The sequence below is a fragment of the Pezoporus wallicus genome, unplaced genomic scaffold, assembly GCF_028554395.1.
Source record: "Pezoporus wallicus isolate ANWC-B61680 ecotype Strahan unplaced genomic scaffold, APGP_CSIRO_Pwel_v1 contig_13766, whole genome shotgun sequence".
Taxonomy (NCBI): domain Eukaryota; kingdom Metazoa; phylum Chordata; class Aves; order Psittaciformes; family Psittacidae; genus Pezoporus; species Pezoporus wallicus.
Genome location: NW_026635291.1, coordinates 1,332,565 through 1,353,304, shown reverse-complemented (window position 1 = coordinate 1,353,304; position 20,740 = coordinate 1,332,565). Strand labels below are relative to the sequence as shown.

At 54.6% G+C, this 20,740-nt stretch overlaps 1 protein-coding gene across 1 annotated transcript in view; it reads right to left on the bottom strand.

The window, feature by feature from the left end:
* Positions 1 to 223: 223 nt before the first annotated feature.
* AJAP1 (adherens junctions associated protein 1) overlaps positions 224 to 20,740 on the bottom strand; it is a 33,977-nt gene continuing 13,460 nt past the window's right edge. Inside the window, exons 2-6 of the mRNA XM_057418340.1 lie at positions 19,165 to 19,841; positions 9,636 to 9,723; positions 6,746 to 6,988; positions 5,648 to 5,777; positions 224 to 761 (exon numbers count right to left, since the gene is read on the bottom strand). Of these exons, the coding sequence (XP_057274323.1) occupies positions 5,705 to 5,777; positions 6,746 to 6,988; positions 9,636 to 9,723; positions 19,165 to 19,841 (1,081 nt within the window). The 3' untranslated portion in view covers positions 224 to 761; positions 5,648 to 5,704. The remainder of the gene's footprint in view (positions 762 to 5,647; positions 5,778 to 6,745; positions 6,989 to 9,635; positions 9,724 to 19,164; positions 19,842 to 20,740) is intronic.

Here is a 20,740-nt window from a genome sequence, read left to right as displayed (position 1 = left end):
GCTGGAAAAGCATTTCCAAAAGGAACCAAAACTATATATATATATATATATGTATACATACATATATATGTCTATACATACACACACACACGTATATATATGTATATATGTCTACCTATATATACACATATAGGTTCAAAAGGCAAGCTGCCAAAGTAGAAAACATCGGCTCACCTGGTTTGTATAATGCGTGTTAAAGAAATGAGACTTTTAGCCCATGACATCTTCTTTAAAAATGAGTATTTAAGATCTTCAAAAATTGCTACAGTACAAAAAGTGGTTGTGTGTGTATATATATATATATTTTCTCTCTACACGTATCGCATGTATGTACGCGGATGGACCGGAATGGATGACCCCACCAGAAGAGACGCCCCACTCGTCCTCCACAATGTTTTCCAGGCGTTAGCGACTCGGCTTCGGCTTCTCGCCAAGCCTTTGCATCGGTACATGGCACATAATGGTATTATTGGCACAGGTTCAGAGTCACGTCCACGTCCAGGCTCCAGGCGCTCAGCCCTTCCCTCAGTCCCCCGCCGGCTCCTCTTCCTCACGGGATCCTTTGCTCACGCATTTCCCTTCCTCTTCCCCACCAAACGCGCTCTCTGTCCATCGCAGTTCCCTACAGGCGTGTTCATTTGTATAAAAATAGATTTGGCCCATAGAACGCTGCTCTTTGAGTCTCCTACTGGTAAACAGAAATGGTAGGTACAGGTAACCCATTATTTTTGTATATTTTTTACAGGTTCACCAATGGAATCCTGTGAAGGACAAGAAGAAAAAGAAAGATTAAATCACGACAAGGGAACAGCACCACGACTTGCACTGCTGCTCTGGTGATCCCCTGGAGCCTTCCCCCGCCTCCCCGCAGGGCTCAGGGGCACAAGCACCAATGGCACCCTTGGGGATGGGCATGGAAGAAGCAGGGTGTTGGTGACCAGACACCAGTCTGTGGTGGGATCAGGACTGGGATCACTCCTTCAGCCTCCCCACTGAAGCCTCAGCCCTTCCCAGCCACGTTCCTTGAGGCAGCCCTCGGAGCAGGGCACACGTGATGGGATGGGGATGCTTTTGATGAGCAGTGGAAGAGGTGGGTCTAAATGCACACTACTTCCTCAGGACCTCTTCCAAAGCATTATTTCCTCCTGATCCCCCTTGCATCCTGGGGTTGTTCATACTTGTGCTGAGAGCAGCGAATGCTCTGGCAGGTGAGAAGACAGTGATGAGCACTAACAAAATTCCCTAAAGTTAGATGCCCTAAAGAGATCAGTATGGAACTGGTTAAGCATCAAACCCAGAGATCCTACAGAAGTTCTTCTTAAGCTGTTTATTTGCTGCCTTCCGAAAGCTCTCTCCCTACATAATCCTGAAACCTCCATGTGAAGGCAATTACTCCCCATCATCTGTGTGTGGCTGCTTGCTTCACATGCAGTATGACTTGGTGTGTAGTGTTACACACTGTAATGCATCCACTTCACATGCAGTATGACTTGGTGTGTAGTGTTACACACTGTAATGCATCCACTTCACATGCAGTATGACTTGGTGTGGAGTGTTACACACTGTAATGCATCCACTTCACATGCAGTATGTCTTGGTGTGGAGTGTTACGCACTGTAATGCATCCACTTCACATGCAGTATGACTTGGTGTGGAGTGTTACACACTGTAATGCATCCACTTCACATGCAGTATGACTTGGTGTGGAGTGTTACACACTGTAATGCATCCACTTCACATGCAGTATGACTTGGTGTGGAGTGTTACACACTGTAATGCATCCAAGTGTCTCGAGACCACTGCCCATGTGTGGGCTTCATCCCCATCCAGTGCCCTCGGTCCACAGCTCTGCCCTGAGCCACACAAGCTGGCTACCAGCCCTGGGAAGGCTTTTTGTTCCAGGGCTCTTTCCTCAGCATTATTTGAAGGCAAGATGCCCAATATTCACCACCTCCAAGAACAAGGCTCGAGTCTTAATTAGCGAGACAGATTTGACTGAGTCCTTAATCTCCCACGCCGGGGCTGTGCCGGGACTGCTGTTATTCCTCCAAGACAAGCCTGGATTTTTTATGATGACTCATTATCTGTTAATGTTAATACAAACCATTTGCTGTTGTTAGGCAGAACGGGGCCATCACAGCAGCTGCTCGCTGTGTTCAAAGCGTGGAATTACCACACAGCGCTGCGCATTTTATCCACCTTGTGCAAAAGCTGGGGTCACATCAATGTTACCGTAGCCAGGATGATTTTTCAGGTCCCGGATGGCCACTTCCCTAACAGCAATGCCGAATGTTTACGTAGTCCTGGATGAATCCTATCTAACGCATGCATTGCAGGACGTACAATTTGTATTGTATTCCAAACAGCCTCTCTTTGTGCAAAGTAGGTCAGCGCTTGATCAACCTTACAGATTTTTGTATAATCTCATTCCATGGGGTTTTCAGTCAAAGAGAGCGGGATTAAGGACAAGAACAACACGAAATCTCAAACTTCATTTCAGAAAGCCCCAAAGACAGTATGAAATCAAACCAAAACTGCCTCCGTTTGCTGCAGTGCCCAGCCAAAGCCACCTGAGCCTCCAGCAAACTTCACCTTTTGGGTTGCAGAATGGCTGTTCCTGCCTCTGCCGCATCTCCTCTGTCATCTACTGTGATCAGGGCACAGGCAGTTTTGCTTCTTAAACCCCCATGCAGATAATCCCTGAGCTGCCTGGCACAAATGCTATAAGTGACTGCTTTACTCTTCACCTAGACCAGCCCCGGGCCATGCTGTGGCTGCATCTGCACACGGAGCTGCCAGTGCCTCAGCAGGGACCGTGCCAGAGGCACAGGAACGCTCTCCATCACTCCTCTTGGCACCGGATGAATCTGACCCCAGGAAATAACTTCAACATCTGCTTGCCGTGTAACCAGATGAGCTTCACCAGGTTTCCGACACGAGCTCAGCGCTGCCTGCAGCTCTCCAGGCTGGAGACGGTTCCATGGTGTGGTCCCTTACATCTGCTGCCTGCACCCGCACAGCCTTATGCTGCCAGCAGCACCCTCAAATGCCAGGCTGCCATTTAGGTACAGCACAGTGCTGACGGGCTGCCAGCTGCAAAGTGCACATTAAACTCCAACCGGCCTCCCGGTGCTCATCTAGTCCAAATGTCCTCACACCCTCTCTGCCCTGCGTCCGTCTCGCGCCTCCAGCTCTGACTCTGCATGTTCAGAGGACTAATTTGCTTGTTAGACGGCTAGGAGCTGTGGAGGGCCATCAATTAAACCTTGTAAAAGGCTTTGAGCCTTTCCATGGAGTGAGGTTGCTGGCACGGGGTCCAGCGCAGTGTCCAACCCCTCCTGGTGCATGGCCGTGTGCCTGCAGAGTGAGGATTGCCCCCTGGCTTTGGGGTGCCCCCCTCATGCTGCACACACCAAGAGAAAGGGGCTGGGAAGAGAATGCTGCACACAACCCTTCCAGCCAGGATGGAGAGCATCCTTCCTCCTCCGCTGAGGGACAGGGGTTCAACACTAACTGCTGCCTCCAGGATGTGCTGCTGCTGCTGTTGGAAAAGCCAGCCAGGAAGACACTGATCTCTCCAGAAGAGGTGCAGCCCAAAGCATCAACTTCACCACCAGCCTCTCCTCTAGAAATGAGAGCTGGAAAGGTATCCTCATCCCACCATCCTCCTGCAGCATCCGTACGGTGACAGCACAAGGCCACCCTAACGACAGGGAGACAGTCTACCAGGGAGCTTAACCCAATGCCTTCTCTGGGAAGGTTCTACCTCACACAGTGACATGTGCAACTTGGAATATCCCTTTTGCCTGCGGGATGTCCCAGCTGGCACACATGGATTGATGCAAAACGCATCCTTCAACCAGATGCTGCCAGCAGAGTAAAGCCCCCTCAGGAGACACCAACACTGAGACCCTGGCGGGTCCTCAACCTACCAAGCACATCATGATAGAAGATGTAGGAAACAGTACAGCACGGAAAAAATACTAAGTGACCCTTTTCTGACTTCCAAAGGATTTGGGCTGACCCCGTTCTGGGACGAGGGCAGTCTCTGCAGTACCTGTGCCGTGCTCCATTACTCCCCACACACAGGAGGGATCTCTGGCAGCCGCCTGGCTCTCACCGTGATGAACCACTTATGCTTGTGTGCTCCCTAAACACCCGGTGCAAACACACACACGTCCATGTACACACGCAGAGAACAGCTTTTGGATTAATCTCACTTTGCCAACATTAATGAAACCAAACATTAGCGTCCAGAGCTGGATAAATAATTGAAACCCTATTATGGAGCTAATGCTCCAGGTACGACTCGGATAGATTTTTCCAGAGCGCGTCAATACGTGTTTTATGGATTCCATGAAAACGGGTCAATGAGAATTTCAAGGATTTAATAAGGCATGATGGGATGGCTTTGGGCTATTGAAGAAGATCTGTGGAGACGGCCAGGGAGCAGTCTTTGGCACCGAGATTCACAGGACTTCGGGCAGGAATTGCACAGGCTTCCCACAGCAGGCAAGAGCTCAGAGCTGCTCATCCTCCTTCCCTCTACTTCAGGCACAAGAGCTGCTGATGGCAGCTATGGGCAAAGCCACCAGCGGGCCGATGGGTGAACTCCTGCTCTGTGCCTTGTGCTCCCTGTGCACACCTCACCTGAGCTGCCCAGACACCGCCAGCCCCCAGCACAGCCGAGACCATTAACTTTTTATTCCCTTCCATTCTAATCTAATTATATTTCTGGGTTCAATAGCTGAGTGTAATGTTAAGCAGGCTATTCTGAGCAAGCTGCAGTCAGGGAAGGCTGCAAATTTCATTTACACTGAATATATGATTCATTACAGCAGGGATGTGGGACAGACCCATTAATTCACCTGACTGCGTGGCTCAGACGGGCACCGGTGCCCCACAGTGAGCCCCACGCAACAAACCCTAACTGCTCCTGCTGTTGCCTTCAACAGCAATACAAGGAGGGAAAAACGGCTCAAAGCAGCTCCAAACCAGGAAAGCATCCCCAACAGGGTACTCCTGAGAGCAGCACATCTCACAACACAGCAGGACCTGAGGTGCGAACCTGGCTGCTAGGGACTGCACACGTGGGCTTGCAGGATGCACTTCCCACAGGGCAAGGAATGGCACAGGAGGAAGAGGATGAGGAGAAGGAAGAGGAGGACCCCAGCACCCTCACATGGCAGTGTTTATGACAGCAAACATCATCACATGAGCTTTCGGGTACCAAGGGAGCGTGCATGTCAGCTGCATGACTCATGAACGAGCTGGGCTGTCCATCATGCAACAAGAGGTTAATTACAGACCAGGCCACTTCACAGCATGGAAATTACTACTGCTTGTCGAGGTGGGCTGGAACCACAGGATCAGGCTTGAAGTTCAAGGCTGCCCCAGGGACCCATTACTCTTAAATCCACATCCATCTCAGTCCCTGCCTTTTTGCTCTGGCCTGACTGCAATTCACCTCTGTGGTACCCAGCATCCCATCCACAGCATCCTGTGGGCATCCCAGGAGGTGGTTTCTGACATCCCGAAAGAAGCAGGAGCAGGAGGACGGCACCAGGCAGGAGGAGAGGAACCGCACGTGAGCAGGGGACGAGAGGCATGGAGCAGGGGACAGGCGTGGGGGGAGCGCGATACCTACCAGAAAACAGCCCGATGGCGTCTGCCCTGCCCCAGAAGTCAAACAGGTTTCGGCCAGTCAGCAGGAGATCTCAAACCATTTCTCAGACACAAAGGCCACGGGAATAAGATGCCGGTCAGAAGAAGAGGGTCTGCAGTGAGCACAAAAAGGGGCTTGCGGATGCTGGCATGTAACACACCAGGAGCAAGCTGGGGTGGCCTGCAGCACAAGTCAGCTGGTTTAGAGGGCAAAACCAACCACCTCTCTAAAGTAACGCTTGGAATGGGCTTATCGGCCTTGGAAACCAGCAAGGTGCAAAGCACAACCCCATGCGCACGCAGATGCTGGTTAAAAGGCTGTTGGCTTCCGGGCTTCTCTCCTTCATGCAGGTAGGCACCAGCTGGGGGTGGCACGTCCACCACGGCCAGCCAGGCTGTGCAGAGCACTGCATGCTCGTTTCCTCCCTCAAAACCCTCCTGATTTTCCCTCTGCCTCTGCTGGGAGACACGCATCTACAGCACGGTAAAACCCCAGCAGCACCCAGTGAATGGGCTCGGGGAGCCAGGCCTGCTGAGCATCCCTCCTGACAGACATGGGGCATGCAGAGAAGTGCTCGTGCTTTCGCCCTGTGCCACCAGCTGCTCCCAAGCCCCCTCGTTAAAGCATCATTATTTCACACCAGACTAAGAGCTCATTTGGCTCCTCCATTAATCACCCTGCTCACTCCCAACCCAGCGGCTCCCGTGATGCCGCTCAGCAGACAGCACGGATGCTGGACGCTGGGTCCAGCAGCATTTTGCGTGCTGTCGGGAACTGGAAAACGTGCGGCGCTCCACACTGCCAGGGCTTGCTGGTTGGACTTGATCATCTTAAAAGTCTTTTCCAGCCCAGTGATTCTAAGACTCCATTCTATGATGCTGTGATATTCTAAGGTGACGCTGAGGATGGAGCTGCCTATGGGGCCAGTGGAGCCCTCATCCTGCCGATGAGGAAGGATGTCACTGAGCAACGTCCGTCAACGAGCACCACGGTTCACAGAGACGGAGGAAGCTGGGAGAAGCCAGTGGGCATCTCCCCTTGGGAACCAGCACCGGCACGGCTCTCCCCATCCCGCCTTACCTGTTTCCATTGAAGGTGGTTTTATAGTCCCCGGGCGAGCGCAGCGCCTCCTCCGCGTAGACGGGCACGGGGGTGCGGACGCACTCGTGGGAGCACTGCAGCGTCTCGTTGTAGGCGGTGAAGATGTCGAGGGCGCTGGGCACGCGCGCGGGCGCGAAGTCGGTCAGGTTCTGGCAGCTCTCCTCCTGCTGGTCCAGCTTGCGCTGGTGGCTGTTGCGCCGCGGGCGCCCGCTCTGCGCGCAGCTGGGGACAGGAAGGGGGGCATAAACTCATCTTATGGGCCCTTAGCTACACCTCAGTGCTAGGTAAGGATTCCTTAGCTACACCTCAGTGCTAGGTAAGGATTCCTTAGCTACACCTCAGTGCTAGGTAAGGATTCCTTAGCTACACCTCACTCAGTGCTAGGTAAGGATTCCTTAGCTACACCTCGCTCAGTGCTAGGTAAGGATTCCTTAGCTACACCTCACTCAGTGCTAGGTAAGGATTCCTTAGCTACACCTCGCTCAGTGCTAGGTAAGGATTCCTTAGCTACACCTCAGTGCTAGGTAAGGATTCCTTAGCTACACCTCAGTGCTAGGTAAGGATTCCTTAGCTACACCTCAGTGCTAGGTAAGGATTCCTTAGCTACACCTCACTCAGTGCTAGGTAAGGATTCCTTAGCTACACCTCGCTCAGTGCTAGGTAAGGATTCCTTAGCTACACCTCAGTGCTAGGTAAGGATTCCTTAGCTCTGCCTCGCTCAGTGCTAGGTAAGGATTTGGGTGCTCTGGGAAGATCAGCCACAATCAGGCAGTCACTTGGCTCGGCTTGGTTTTAAGGATCACATTTTAATTTTAGATGTGGGCTTTTTAGCATCAGAGGAATGACTTAACCACTCATTCCTTTATACCTGCAGGAAACGAAAGCCTTCTTTTAAGTGAGAAGATGCAGGGGAGAACAACGAAGTGAAACGCTTCCCATTTGGGAGGCACACGAAGGCTTTAACTTATGGGGATAAATAAGCTCGGAGCCCAGCCTGGCACAGCTGACGCCCTCCCCATCAGCACAGGGATGACTGCCTCCCGCTAACTCCCCTAGGATCACTGCTCCCGGTTCAGTCCATAGGGAACAAGGAGAGCACCAGGCAGCAGGAACCCGCCCTCCGTCAGGCTGGTCCTGTTTAAGGGGCTGGATGCTGATTTAATTAAGATGTCACTTTTACCCTGAGCAGGACTGACAGTGCTTATTGCAATGCTGGAGTTTGGGAAGGTCGCAGCTCCAGGGGCAGCGGCAGCCGGGGAGCAGCAGCACTGGAACAAGTCTTGCCCTGTACTGGCTGATGCAACCCAAAGAGACAGCCCCTGAAATAACCACCAGCTCCCCCAGCACGTTGCAGCAGCAACAAGGAGGACACTGGTGTGGCACAGCCATCACTCACCTCCCACCCAAGGGGACCAGTACCGGCCAGCCCTTGCCTGTACCAGCAGCACCGGGGGCAGCCCAACATGTGCCCTAAAACACCAAAGCTGTTCGGCAAATGCCAGAGCTGAGCAAACTCATGGGGTGCTGCCTTCTGCCTGGGACACGTGGACTGGGCTTGTCTGTGGGGGTTCCCTGCTCATTTCCCCATCTTACCCATGGTAAACAGTTTCTGTTCCTCACTGATTGCTGTATTTACTTGTTTGCCCTTTTCGGCTTCAGCATGAGGTTACTGGAGCTGTTCTGCTAAGCTGTGGTCAGCCAGATCAATGATACATGCGGCTTACGACTGCTATTAGAGAAAACCCTCTGACAGAGTATTTCCCCTGTTCCTTCACTGGAATATTACTTCCAGTAAGCAAGTTTTGTCAAGTAAACCCCATCCGAGACACAGAAAGGAGCATCCCCTGCTGCACTCCTGATGTGTCCCCATGGGCTCGCTCCCAGCAAAGCAAGCTCGGCTGCAGGGCGAGTAACCCCGCACTGTGGCCGGCTGCAATGCTGCACTACAGCTCTGCCCAGATTAAGATGCCTCCATAGCCCTGCAAATAGGTTTTCCTCTAATCCCGGGGAATGAGCAGGCTTCTTCCTCCACCCGCTTCTCTAATTCCCTCCTGGGTGCAGGAATCGATTTGCTGCAGTGCCCATGGAGAGCTCGGGTGGGCGGGAGGAGATGATGGAGGAGAGAACCCACCACGGCAGCTCTCCCACCGGCCCAGGGCTGCATCCGAATCCCTCGACCGGCAGCACTGACCTCAAAGTAGGCCAGTTTCCCTGGGAAAATAGGTAAAGCCACGAGTGCCTGAAGCGAAGCGCTAACCTATTTTGCCATACGCCCAGCCACGCTGAGAGAATAAAGGGGAGCAAATGAAGCCGGAGAAGCACAGGAGGGATGGGGCACACTTCAACCCGGCAGCATCCGAGGGGCTCAGAAGGTGCCCTTGCATCCCTGGGGTCGCAGGAAACAACTCAACTGCTTGGCTGAGCCAGGCTGGGGATTTAAGGAGCAGCAGCAAAGCTGCTTAAGCAAGGCTGCTGAGGAGGTGCCACCAGGCACGGGGCAGGTCCTGGCACCCTGAGGGAGCTCTTGCTGTGGCCAGACGCATGACTTTGACCTCCCCATGTGGCATCACGTGGCAGCGACTCAAGCCTGGAGCAGTGCTGTGCCTGTGCCCCAAGTGGGACCCACTGACCCCAGCCCCAAAGCACAGCAAACCCAGGGGCTTCAGCCCCCAAGCACAGCAAACCCAGGGGCTTCAGCCCCCCTTGGAGATCCCACTGCAAAACCCCATTTTCTCCTGCAATGCCTTTCCAAAGCCACCCCGGTGGATGCTGCAGGCGTTAGCACCCAGAGCTGTTAATGAAAAGGACTCCCCCATCCCCACCCTGTCCCATCCCCACGCCATCCTCCCCAGCCCAGGAGGGACCTTACCAGTTTTTTAAGACAAGAGTTGTTATCAGAGCGGCTATGACCATGATGAGGGACACGGTTATAGTGATTATCTGATGAACCGCCAGACCTGCGGAGAGAGGAAACGAGAGGGAATGGGAATGGGAGCCAAGGGGATCCCGGCAAGGATGAGCAAAGCCCCTGCCACTCCCAACCCCGGCAGACCTGATCCTCTCCCTGCTTACAGAGAAGCATCTTTAAGCCCAGTTTCTCATTTCCTATCCTCTCAAGTATGTTCCCTGTCAGCCCGAATTAGGCACGAAGAACGGAAGAGATGTGAAGCCGCATCCCCTCCGGGACAGAAAGGGAAACGTGAGCGCAGCCTTGCAGTGGGTGCAGGATTAACCAGAGGTAATAATTACTGCACTAACTGCTGCTCACTTAGAAGGTCGGACGGGCTCATTTTCTCCTAATTCACCTTAAACAGGGTATAATTTTGGCTCATGTATCAGTCCTAATGAGCAGTTTGGAAACAAAAGCATCTCGATGTACAGTATGTTTGTGATTTTGTGCTGCTTTACAGTTGCAATTTCGTAATGAAATGATTTTGCTGGCTGTGGCCCAAGGATGTGCTATTTTTCACAAACAGATGTTGCAGCTCCTGATGGATGGTATTTTTAATAAGTAAGTACGTGTTGGCATGGCAGGAAAAGCAGCAGCTTTTTACATCTGTAGTTTCATCCATGTATACGTATACATGGACCTGTGCAATACATGCGCAGCACTCCCAGCTATCCCGGGTGTGCATGGCTGCTTCTCCCTATGGAAGCCCGCACAGGCTTCCAACCGCTGTCCATGGGTGAGGATGAGGGTGGGACTTGGAGCAACCTGCTCTAGTGGAAGGTGTGCCTGCCCACGGCAAGGGTTGGAGCTGGATCCAGTTCCCTTCAACCCAGTCTAGGATTCCATGAGGTGGGCAGACGCTGCCCACCCAGCTGTTCAATGTACACCCATCCCTTCCCAGCAGCAGCAGCAACAGTGGGTGGAAAACCCTCCTGGGAGAGACACACTGGGGACAGCCTGTGCCCCCTCCATAGCCCTCAGCACCACTCTCTGCAGGGACTTCGCACAGAGCATCCCTATGCTCCTATGGGAATGCCGCCCAGCGCTCTCCCACACTCCCAAGCAGTGGATTTGGGGCCATGCTGCGGCTCCCTGGCTTCCAGCACCATGTACCCCACTCAAGGCAGGCTCGCAGGAGACTGAGCAGCAGCCCAAGCCCCAGCGAGGCCAGGTTCATCAGTGGGATTTTAAACCTGGGATCACGCCTGCTGCTCTCGCAGGACACAAGTTTTCACTCCCTGGGAACTCATTACAGCATCTTACCCAGCTCTGCTCATCCCTGTGCCCCGGGGGGGTTCGGGTCCCTGCCTGCTCCCACGCTGCCAACAACACTCATCAAGGGAGAAATGCTGCTTGTAAATCAACCGCTCCGGAATGCCAGCCTTGACAGTTTAATACAACAAAACCAAGGTCACCTCTGGGGAGTCTGTCCAAAAAGCATGGCCAGCACTCAGGAAGCACTCGCCAGCAGGGAACGCACGTTACCAGGTACAGGAGCGATGGCCCGGAACCCACCTGGTGACCACAGTGCTCTGGTGTCCGGCAGACCAAGAGTACTCACCTCCAAAACTAAAGCAGAAGGGGCTCTGAAATGTAGCACGCACCCAGCAGCCTGTAGTGCTTATTCCACTTTCCCAGTGGATACAGGATGGAGAGCTGGGATAAGAGCTGGAGAAGAGAGCAGGGATCTGGATGGGTTTAAGGACAGGATGCTGCCCAGAGTGGGACATGGCAGACATCACCAGCAAAGGGGTTTTCTAGAGGCAGGATGGAGGAGTAACAACTTCCTGAAGGCAAACATTTCTGAAATGATGGCTTTTGGGTCCTGGCACGGTCCCAGTGCCAAGACAGCAGAAGGCAAGGGCCCAAAACACAGCAGATGCAGGATACTGCAGCCCCCATGTATTTGGGGGTTCTCGTTCTGCTCCCCAAGGCTTCCAGCCACGTATTCCCTCCCTGGGGAGCCATGAGATGAACAGACGGACGGCTGCTCACCCGCACTCTGGCACAGCTGAGCACAGAGGGACAGGAACATGCCAAGGTTACTTTTCTCCCTCAACTCAAGCACCTATTTTGCAAATGACCCATTCCCTCCACTTCCTCCCAATTACACTTCAACTGGCTCAACCACCAAGGCTGTCAGGACACAGAGCGGGTCAGGATGTGACCGCAAGGGCTGGGGACCTGGTGGCAGAGGACAGGGAGGACCCAACACCCCTGCACCAGCTCCATCAGGTCCCGACACTGGGAAGCAGCCACTGGGCTGCCTCAGCTTCCCCACAATTGCTGCAGAGCCAGAGCTGAGTCTGCTGCTCTGCCTCCTGCTTCCACGTCCCAAGGGAATTCACAGGGATAACGCCTTCTCCCGAAGGCGAGGCACGGAGAAGACTTCTGACCCTGTACTTTGGGAACCTGGCGGATGGATGCGAGAGGAGCCGTGTCCCGATGGGGCCGAGGAACGCAGCCAGCAGCTCCCAGCCCGCGCCACGTGTGCCGGGTCAGGAGTGACGCCCACCCCGGCGCCGGCGCATCCTTCGCGGCAATCTTGGAGCAGGTCCCAGTGGGACAGCGCCAACAAAGAGGGAGGGAAAGGCTCTAAAAATACACCAAACCCAGCCCAGTGCCCGATTCCTTTGAGAACAGGAGCGGTGTCGGGATGAGACCTGCAAAGACAGGAGCAGAGGCAGAGACGGCGAGGACGCGGGAGAACCGAAGGATGCAATTAATCCCTGCACTTACATCATGGGGAAGGCGCAGGCAGAACAGATTGCAGGTGGCTGAGCGCCGGGAAGCATGGCAGCTCTCTGGAGCAGGACACATGGCTTTAAAGAAGGGCTGGATAATTTTAGACTCCATCACATACATAAGTTGCCATATGTACCAGCATGGAAGAAAGTTCCTTCACATCGCATATTAATTCTGCACCAGAGCCCAGGGATTTCAAGGGGACAGGAGATCACTTTCCCAACAGCATTAAGCACGGCAGTGATAGAAACAGGGAAAGGGACCTGATGGATGGTTTCCTAGGAATCCCTATAGCAGTGCCCACTGCAATAAAGGCTAACAGCTCTTTATTCTTACTTTGTAAATATATCAAATCCTTTCCTCGATATCTCAAATCCTTTCCCCTAGGCCTTCGCAGGAATGTACAGAACTGCACAGAGCAAAATCCAACAGAAACACCCCATCTGCAAGAGAAGGTGCTCATGGATGGGACATTCATGAGAGAAGGGAGCATCCCATCTGGGACACCACCCACAGGGAAAAGGCGAGAGGAAAGAGAGAGATGGTTCCAAAGACCACTGCATTATTTTAAACACAGCCCTAGGAGCCCATTCTGTCCAGAGGAAAGGGACCTGGAGGATAAAATCAATAGCTCATAAAGGAAAATTACCCTCCTCCACCAGTGCGGGAAGCCTTCTGGCACACGTGTAGCTCACAGTGAGAGCTCGTGCCCCCGGCACATGGAGGGAGCTGCAGGGCAGAACATGGAAGCAGGAATTCCGGTGGCTTGGTTTTGTTTGCAGCAAACACTGCACATGGCAAAGCTTGGATCCCAGTGAGCTACAGACACGGTGCTCCCTTAATTACACCTTAATAAGCGGTGAAGAAAGGAGCTGCCAGCAGGACCAGGGCTGGCACTGGGAATGGCATCGGTGAGTGGCCATCCCGTTCAGCACCGGCTGCCAGCGCCTCATCCCTGCACAGGGACCATGAGCAGCTCCCTCTCACCAGGCTTTTACCAGGCAATTTGACGCAGTGACCATTTAACCGGAGGGTAATTACAGGAGGAGTATTTAATGGAATTGAAAGTGTGTCCAAACCCCTGCGCTTCTGCTGGTGCAGCAGAAATTCACGTGTCGCCTGCCAGGAGGGAAAGCTCTTCAAAGGCGCTCTTTGAACCCTCGCAAGCACTCAAAGAATGCTGGGTTTTTCCACTGCTGCACTGTCCGAGCGAGCTCTGCTCTCAATGGGGACTTCAGGTCCCGTCCTGCAGCGAGAAACCCAACCTCAGCTCCCCAGGGGCAGCAGCTCTGCGGTAACCTGCAGAGCACAGCCCCAGCATCCCAGGAAAAACCCCATCTCCTCCAAGCCAGCAAGCGCCGGGGCTTGGTTTTTGTGTTATTTTAAAGACCAGCTATTTGCCAGCGAGATGAAAGCGCTGAGTTTTGGCCTTTCCGGCCACCTTTTGAAACGGCTCCCGGACAGCTCTGCATCAACGGAATTAATTCCACGAGAAAATCCATTCGAGGCTAATGTCTGCTGCTGCAGAAGTGCGCAACGGCAGCGAACAGGAGATATAAGCTCTTAATTAAAAACAAAGAGAACCTCTATCCCCCAAGGCCTTTATTTCAACAGCCCTGCTTAGGGAGCCCGTATTTTTCATTTTCCCAATAAAAACAGCTACGAGCTGCAACTCTTTGAAGACCCTCGTCAAGGCCTCGGAGCTGCATAACATTAAGAGAGGGAAAAACAGCTCTGCTTGATTCTGGAGAGTGTAATCGGAGTTACCTTCAGTGGTAGAAAACAACAGACACTCCAAAAACCTGCTGCACCTTCCTGCACAAGCGCCACGTGGATGCCTTCCTTGCTCCTTCCTCTGCCTCAGCCTTCCCACAACTCCCAGTCTGAATCTAAATGCCAAAAGAAGGGAAATCTCCCAAACAGAAACTAGGGCTGGGTCTGCCAGCATGCACTGGGGAACAAGGTGGGGCTTGTACGGCATCGCAGGACTGATGGAGAGGGAAGTGGTGATGGCAGCAGGATTTACACCTCTCCCTCAGCAAAGCATCACACTAAACTGGGGAGAGACCATTCCAAATGGGCTCCCAGTAATGAGCATCAAAAAGGGGCTGGCTCTCAGGAGTGGCTGAAGATCTTATAGAGAAGGAAACAATGAAGATACAGACAGAATTGGTGCCATGGCAATTGTTCCTGGCCAAAATAACCTCCTAAGTCACTTCCACGGTGAGCATCAAAGCCCACACAGAAGCCAACAACTGATGCCGGAGCCACCACCTCGGCCCAGTCCCACATCTCCCAGCATGATGGCTGATCAGTACCTGCTGCCTGCAAGAGCCAGCAAAGGACTCACACAGTCACAGACTGGTTTGGGTTGGAAGGGACCTTAAAGCTCATCCAGTTCCAACCCCTGCCATGGGCAGGGACACCTTCCACTAGAGCAGCTTGCTCCAAGCCCCGTCCAACCTGGCCTTGGACACTGACAGGGATTCCTCTTGGGGGATTCAGCAACAGCCCATGACACTGAGGCTGGCTCCCTGCTGGCATCCCAGCAGGCAGAATATGGCTGGAAGAGCCAAGTGATCCCAGAGTAGGGAACAGCCAGGCTGCTGAGCTCCATGGAGCCTCCCCAGTCTGCAGTAGCTGAGCATTGGGTACCACATCTCCAGGCAGAAGTGGGCAATGCCAGTGCAGTGGGTGACCACTGGTCAGTGAGGCACGTGAACCTGGCAACTGGCCACCAGCCTGCTCTGGGCATCGTCCCCAACTGCTTTTGGACACAGGGACATCAGTGCCAGTGGCTGCCAAAAGGGCTCTCCCTAAAGTGGGGTCTTCTCATGGGGCTCAGCATCCCATCCTCATCCCTGCCAGGGCACCAGGACATCTCTTCCCGAACATCGCAGAGAGGCTGGGAAAAACCCACTGGACTTGAGAGGCTTCACAGCTTCCCAGCCATGAGAAACTGCATCTGATCCCTGAAAGCTTCATCCAGCTGATAAAGCTGCCTTCGGACAGAAAAATTCAATCAAGAGCGTTCTGTGGCAGTCCTGCTGCAACCGCAGCCACAAACGGCCTTTCCCAGGGGGGATCAGTCAAACCCTACTGCTGTTTAATAGCTTGGAAGGAAAATAATTACAGACACCTATGAAAACACCAGGGTTAAACAGAGGGGAGGAGACATGGCAGGAGTCCTGGAATACCCTGCTCTGGTACAAAGCCTGGAGCTGCCTGACCAACAGAACCTCCTTGAGCCCCCTCCTCTTGCCTTTGGAGCAGCATCTGGGCTGGCAAAGGCCCTTGGTTTTTCCCTGGTAAACCAGGATGCTCAGCTCTGAGACCCAGCCCAGTGAGCTGAAGTGAAATACAGCTCTTTAGCAAAAAAACCCCACCATGGTTCCTGGAAACCTCCTGGTATTTGGGGCTGGGACTGATGAAAGGAGAATATCCTCCTCCTGCTGCTGCGGAGAAATATTCTTGCCAAGAATGAAGATCCTGGAGGCTTAAGCTAAAGACACTGGGACTTATCTGCTCAGGTGCTACAGCAAATATCACCGAGCAATAAATACTTGCGAGAGCAGCAGAGGAAAGCTCCTGGCTCATTCAGGCACACGTGGGAGAGGGCACACACGCACGACAGCATCTGCTAATCCCAGAGGAGACAGTGCCTTCTCCCTTGCCAGAGAGAGCTCAGCTCACGGATGCGTTCCCTTCCTGCTTCAGCCATCATCCTCACCCTTCAGCCTTACAAAGGATCCTTTGGGAACCCCTGGCGAGGGCGACCAGTGGGTGCTGGTGCAGGGGGTACCAACCAGCCCCTCACCTCCCGTCCGGCCCCCGGCTCCCCACGCCTCTGCACAGCAGATCAAAGAGGCGGCTCCATCCCGACCGCCCAGGGTCTTCTTTTAAACACATTTTATCTTTAATTAATTCCTTTGAAGCCTTTTGCATCCAGTATCTGCTCGCATCCAGCGCCCCCTCTCCCGCACCCTCTTTCTGAAGGCAGGGTCGTCTCCCAGCAGGGAAGCTAATGTCTCTTTAGGATTATTTATTCCCGATGCGCTCCCAGACAGCGGTGGGGAAGGAGCCAGAAGATGTTCTGGGGCCCACAGCAGCACCCACACAGCCTCTTGCCCCCATCCAGAGCACCCTCACCTATTAAACCCTCACCTCTGCCCCATCCTGAGCAGAGCACGGCGCCAAACTCAGGGTGTACCAGCAATCAAACTGCCATTAAGAGCAGCAGACGGCACATAAAGTCTTCTGCCTTATAAAGCACTTTAAAGGTTTAATTAAAGACGGCTTTATTCTAATAATACTGAGAGGAAAGCCTCGGACAGCCCAGCCAGCACAATTCCTGCCTTCTCTGATTCATTCTTCTCTTCTCTCCTTGTTTTCAGCCCACGGTACTGGAGGATGCTCAGCCTTGGTGGAGGAGCTGAGCCCGCACGGGGAGCATCCACCCCGATAAAGCTCCCCACGGCCCTTCCCTCTCACTGCATGCTGGCATGTTAATTATTCCTCTCCTTCTACGCTCCAGCCTAAACCGACTCTGACAGCCCCCGAGAAAGGAAGCACGTTTCTGAAAGCATAAGCACAAACCACGCCTGGGTGAACATATTGCGTCCCCATCTGACTGCCACCGCACGCTGCCAGGCGCCGGGCAGGCGGAGGTGGCACCGGGACAAAGGCACCTGAGCACTGGGTGACCCAGAGCATCCCTGGCAGCACCCACTGCATGGAGCAGCAATACCAAAGCGCATGGATCCGCTCGCCTCCTCCTCTCCTCCCTACCTGCAGTGTTTTCTACTCTGTGGGATTTTTTCTAAGCTTGTTTTTTGCTGCTCATGACTCACAGACACATTGTTTTTGGCTTTTTTGCTGCCTTCTTCAGCGAGGAGGAGTGGGGTGAGAGGAAGATCTAAGCGAGCAGGATTGCTTTCGCTGCTTGTCTAAGTGAGCACTGCTGCCTTCGTGATGCACTCCCACCCTGCGGACCCCCACGGTCTCCCATCCATCACCAGGTCTCCCCCTCCCCAGCACCACCAGTAGCAAATCCCTTCCTGACAACGCGTGCAGGGAAGCGAGGGAATGGTGGTGAAGCATTGCCTTCGTCAGCATGATGGCAGCACCCAATCCAATGGGAATGGGTGCTGCTGGGTGCTGGGGATCACGGGGTCCCCAGCTCCCTTGGGTGCCACAAACAAGTGGGACCAGCCTGACCCAAGGGGAAGCCAAAGGACCACAAGCAGTGAGCTCAGCATCCTTCCCTCCTTACGTCCCTCTGCCCCCACCGCGGGCTCCCATTGTGATGTGCAGCACTTTACAGGATGAGGGCTGGCAGTGCTCACTGAGGCAAATCAGAAGTACAGGCAAGTTACCTAATCCTAATTTGTAGCCATATGTTTTTCCCAGCAGAGAACAAACACTTCCAGCTGCTAAAGCTTACGCAACGGAGAGGAGCCGGGCCTGAAAAATGCATGGGCGCATCGCCAGCAACACCGGCATCGGCACGGACGGTGCTTCCAGGCACCGCAATGCTCATCCCAAAGCAGAGCGACAGCTCAGTGCTCCCCACGGGAGCAATCCTGGGTGCTCAGCCCCAGCCACGGATGGAGAAGCAGATCTGGAGCTCTGGCTCTTTTCAATTGAGGGTGGCCAGGCCCAGATCAAAGAGGTCCTTTAGCCCCGGGAAGGAGTTTATCGCATTCACCACTCGGCGCAAAGAAGTTAATTAGCAAAAACTGCGGCCCTGGAAAGAGGCCCTAATGAGAGCTAAGAGCTGGCAGATTAAAGCAGCCAGCCCCTTGGGAGGCTGCCGGGGCTGCGGCTCCCTGCCGACACCAACACCGGCAGCCCCGGCTCAGCCTCACCTGAACCCGGCAGTCAACTCCAATCACTGTGCGCCAGCACATGCCGGGAGCCAACATTCCACGTGCTGCTGCCACAACCGGGCCCCTGGACCCCATACACCCAACCGGGCAATGCCACCGAGGCACCGACCGTGGTAGGTTTGGTGCCTCCATAGCATCATCCTCAGTGCCCTTTGGTGGGCAGATGAGGCTGAGGATCTCGTCACGCAGCGAGCCCTCGCGCCAGCGCTCGTCACCGGTACTCCCTCGCTAATCTGTCCAGCCAGTTCCACTCTTTTATCCAAAAGGTGTGTAGGTTGGGAGATTTTCGGCGCTATAAATATCTCCCTTAAGTCAGCAACAACATCACGGATGCCTCCTCTCTTTCTGCCAAGCAGGCCGGGCTAGATAAACTAATTGGGATTAAGATTAGGCCATAAAATTCTTCTTTGATTCAACCAGAAAATCACTGTGGGCTAAAAGCAGTCGCTGCACAGCAAGCGCATTCTGTAAACTCCGCAGCGATACCCCACGGTTTAATACCAGCAATAACAAATATAATTTGAAATAAATGGGAAGCAGCTTCCCCATCCATGTCCACGCAGCAGACAGCGCTGGGGGGACACACCGCTGTGCCGAGCGCCACGCTGAATGCGATTACGGGCGATGGGGCTGGATATCGCTAATGGGAAACACAGGGAGCTGCTGGAAAACGCCTCGGATAATAGCCACGGAGCAGAGGAGCCGCTTGCTCTCTGAGCACCCTTATTTAACATCACACACCTCTTCTACATGAGCCTCACACCGCGGTGATCCCCAGACCATCCCTGTCCCTCCACTGCCCCGGCAGACCCTACCTGTGCTGTCTCCCAGCCCGCGGGGCGGGCGAGCATCCTTGCCACCACTGCTGTGGCCGGCGGCCGGCTCGACGGTGCTGGTGCGGCCGGGGCTGCTGCGGGGCACATCCCCACCGGGCACAGGAGCCGGGGTGCTGGGGGGCACGTGGGGCGGCGTGGCGGCAGTGGCAGCAGCGGTGGTGGTGGTGGCGGTGGTGGTGGCAGCGGTGGTGGTGGTGGTGGTGGCGGCGGCGGTGGCGAAGGAGCCGGGCAAGGTGCTGCTCTCCAGGGAGTCCTCCTCGCCCGTGGGGCCCCACACGATGACCTCGGGCAGCGCTGTGGGTCGCCCGTCCCGTGGGGAGAAGCCGCGGCCGCGCAGATGCCGCCGGCCCCTCCGGGAGCGTGGCTGGCGCGGGGGGTGCCCGGGGGGCAGCGGGGTGGCGGGGGGGGGCCGTCGGGAGCGGGGTCTCTGCGGGGGGGTCGGGGGCGCGCAGGTCCAGGATGGTCCCGGGTGCCGCAGCTCCTCTGTGCTCCCTGTGTCCCACAGCGAGCCACGGGACAGTCTGTGCCGGAGCGCCGGCCGCGGGGAGAGCCTCCCGCCGGCACCGCTGGCTGGGGGCTGGCAGCTGGCGAGGTCCATGGCTAGGTGGAACATGGCTATTAAAATCCAAGCATGGCTTCCGAGCGGGCAACCTGACCTGCGGAGAGACAGCGACCCTGTTAGAAAGGCGCAGGAGCGACCCAGGCATCCACCCCGGCACGGGCCACCCGACACAGCCCCCAGAGCCGGGCCATCCTCCTCCCTCCTGAGCCAGCATCACCAGGCATCCTGCCACCGCAAAACCCACCACCATGAGCTAGGACCCCCATCGAGCCCGCGACTTTGCTGCTCTTCGGTCGCTGTGATGTGAGGACGGGTTGTGCCATGAAACGCAGCCAGCGCCTGCATTGCCCAAACTCGGCTCTTTCAGATGAATTCCCTAAAGCAGATGGCACAAACAGCGCCAGCAGCACGAGCCGCACTCCAGGGTCTCTACACTGCAGGAGTCTTGGGGTTCTCTGCTCCCCAGTTCCCCAAGCCAAGGTACAAGCCCACAGTGAGCACTGGTATCAACCCCTCCATGAGCTGAAGCAGAAGATACCTGGCCCCCTGCATTTGCACATGGAACCCATCTCCCACCGCGGTGGTCACCCACGCAGCAGCAGGAGCATCCCCCTGCACCGAATGTGACCCAGTTTCCTCGGCACAGCCCCTGACCTAGCAGGGAAGGACGAGCAGCCCCATCCTCAGGGGCTCTGCACCTTCCAAGGCTCTGCTCCACTCACGCCTCCTCCTAAGATGCTCCCCCACGTGAAGCACGGTGTTTCATGGCAGGAAACTGCCACGTACGCATATTCCTCTTGTTCTCTTTTCCTTTCTTTTTCCCCCAGCACAAAACATCCTTAGGCCAAAGCCCAGAAATCTTTACTCCCTTTTATTCAGCTTTTACCCAAGAAGGACTTTTGTCGAACTCAGCAGGAGTTAATGAGAGCTTTACATGGCTAAATAGACTAATCCTCCGCAGCGCTGCGCCCCGCACAGCCCTTGGTAGCACAA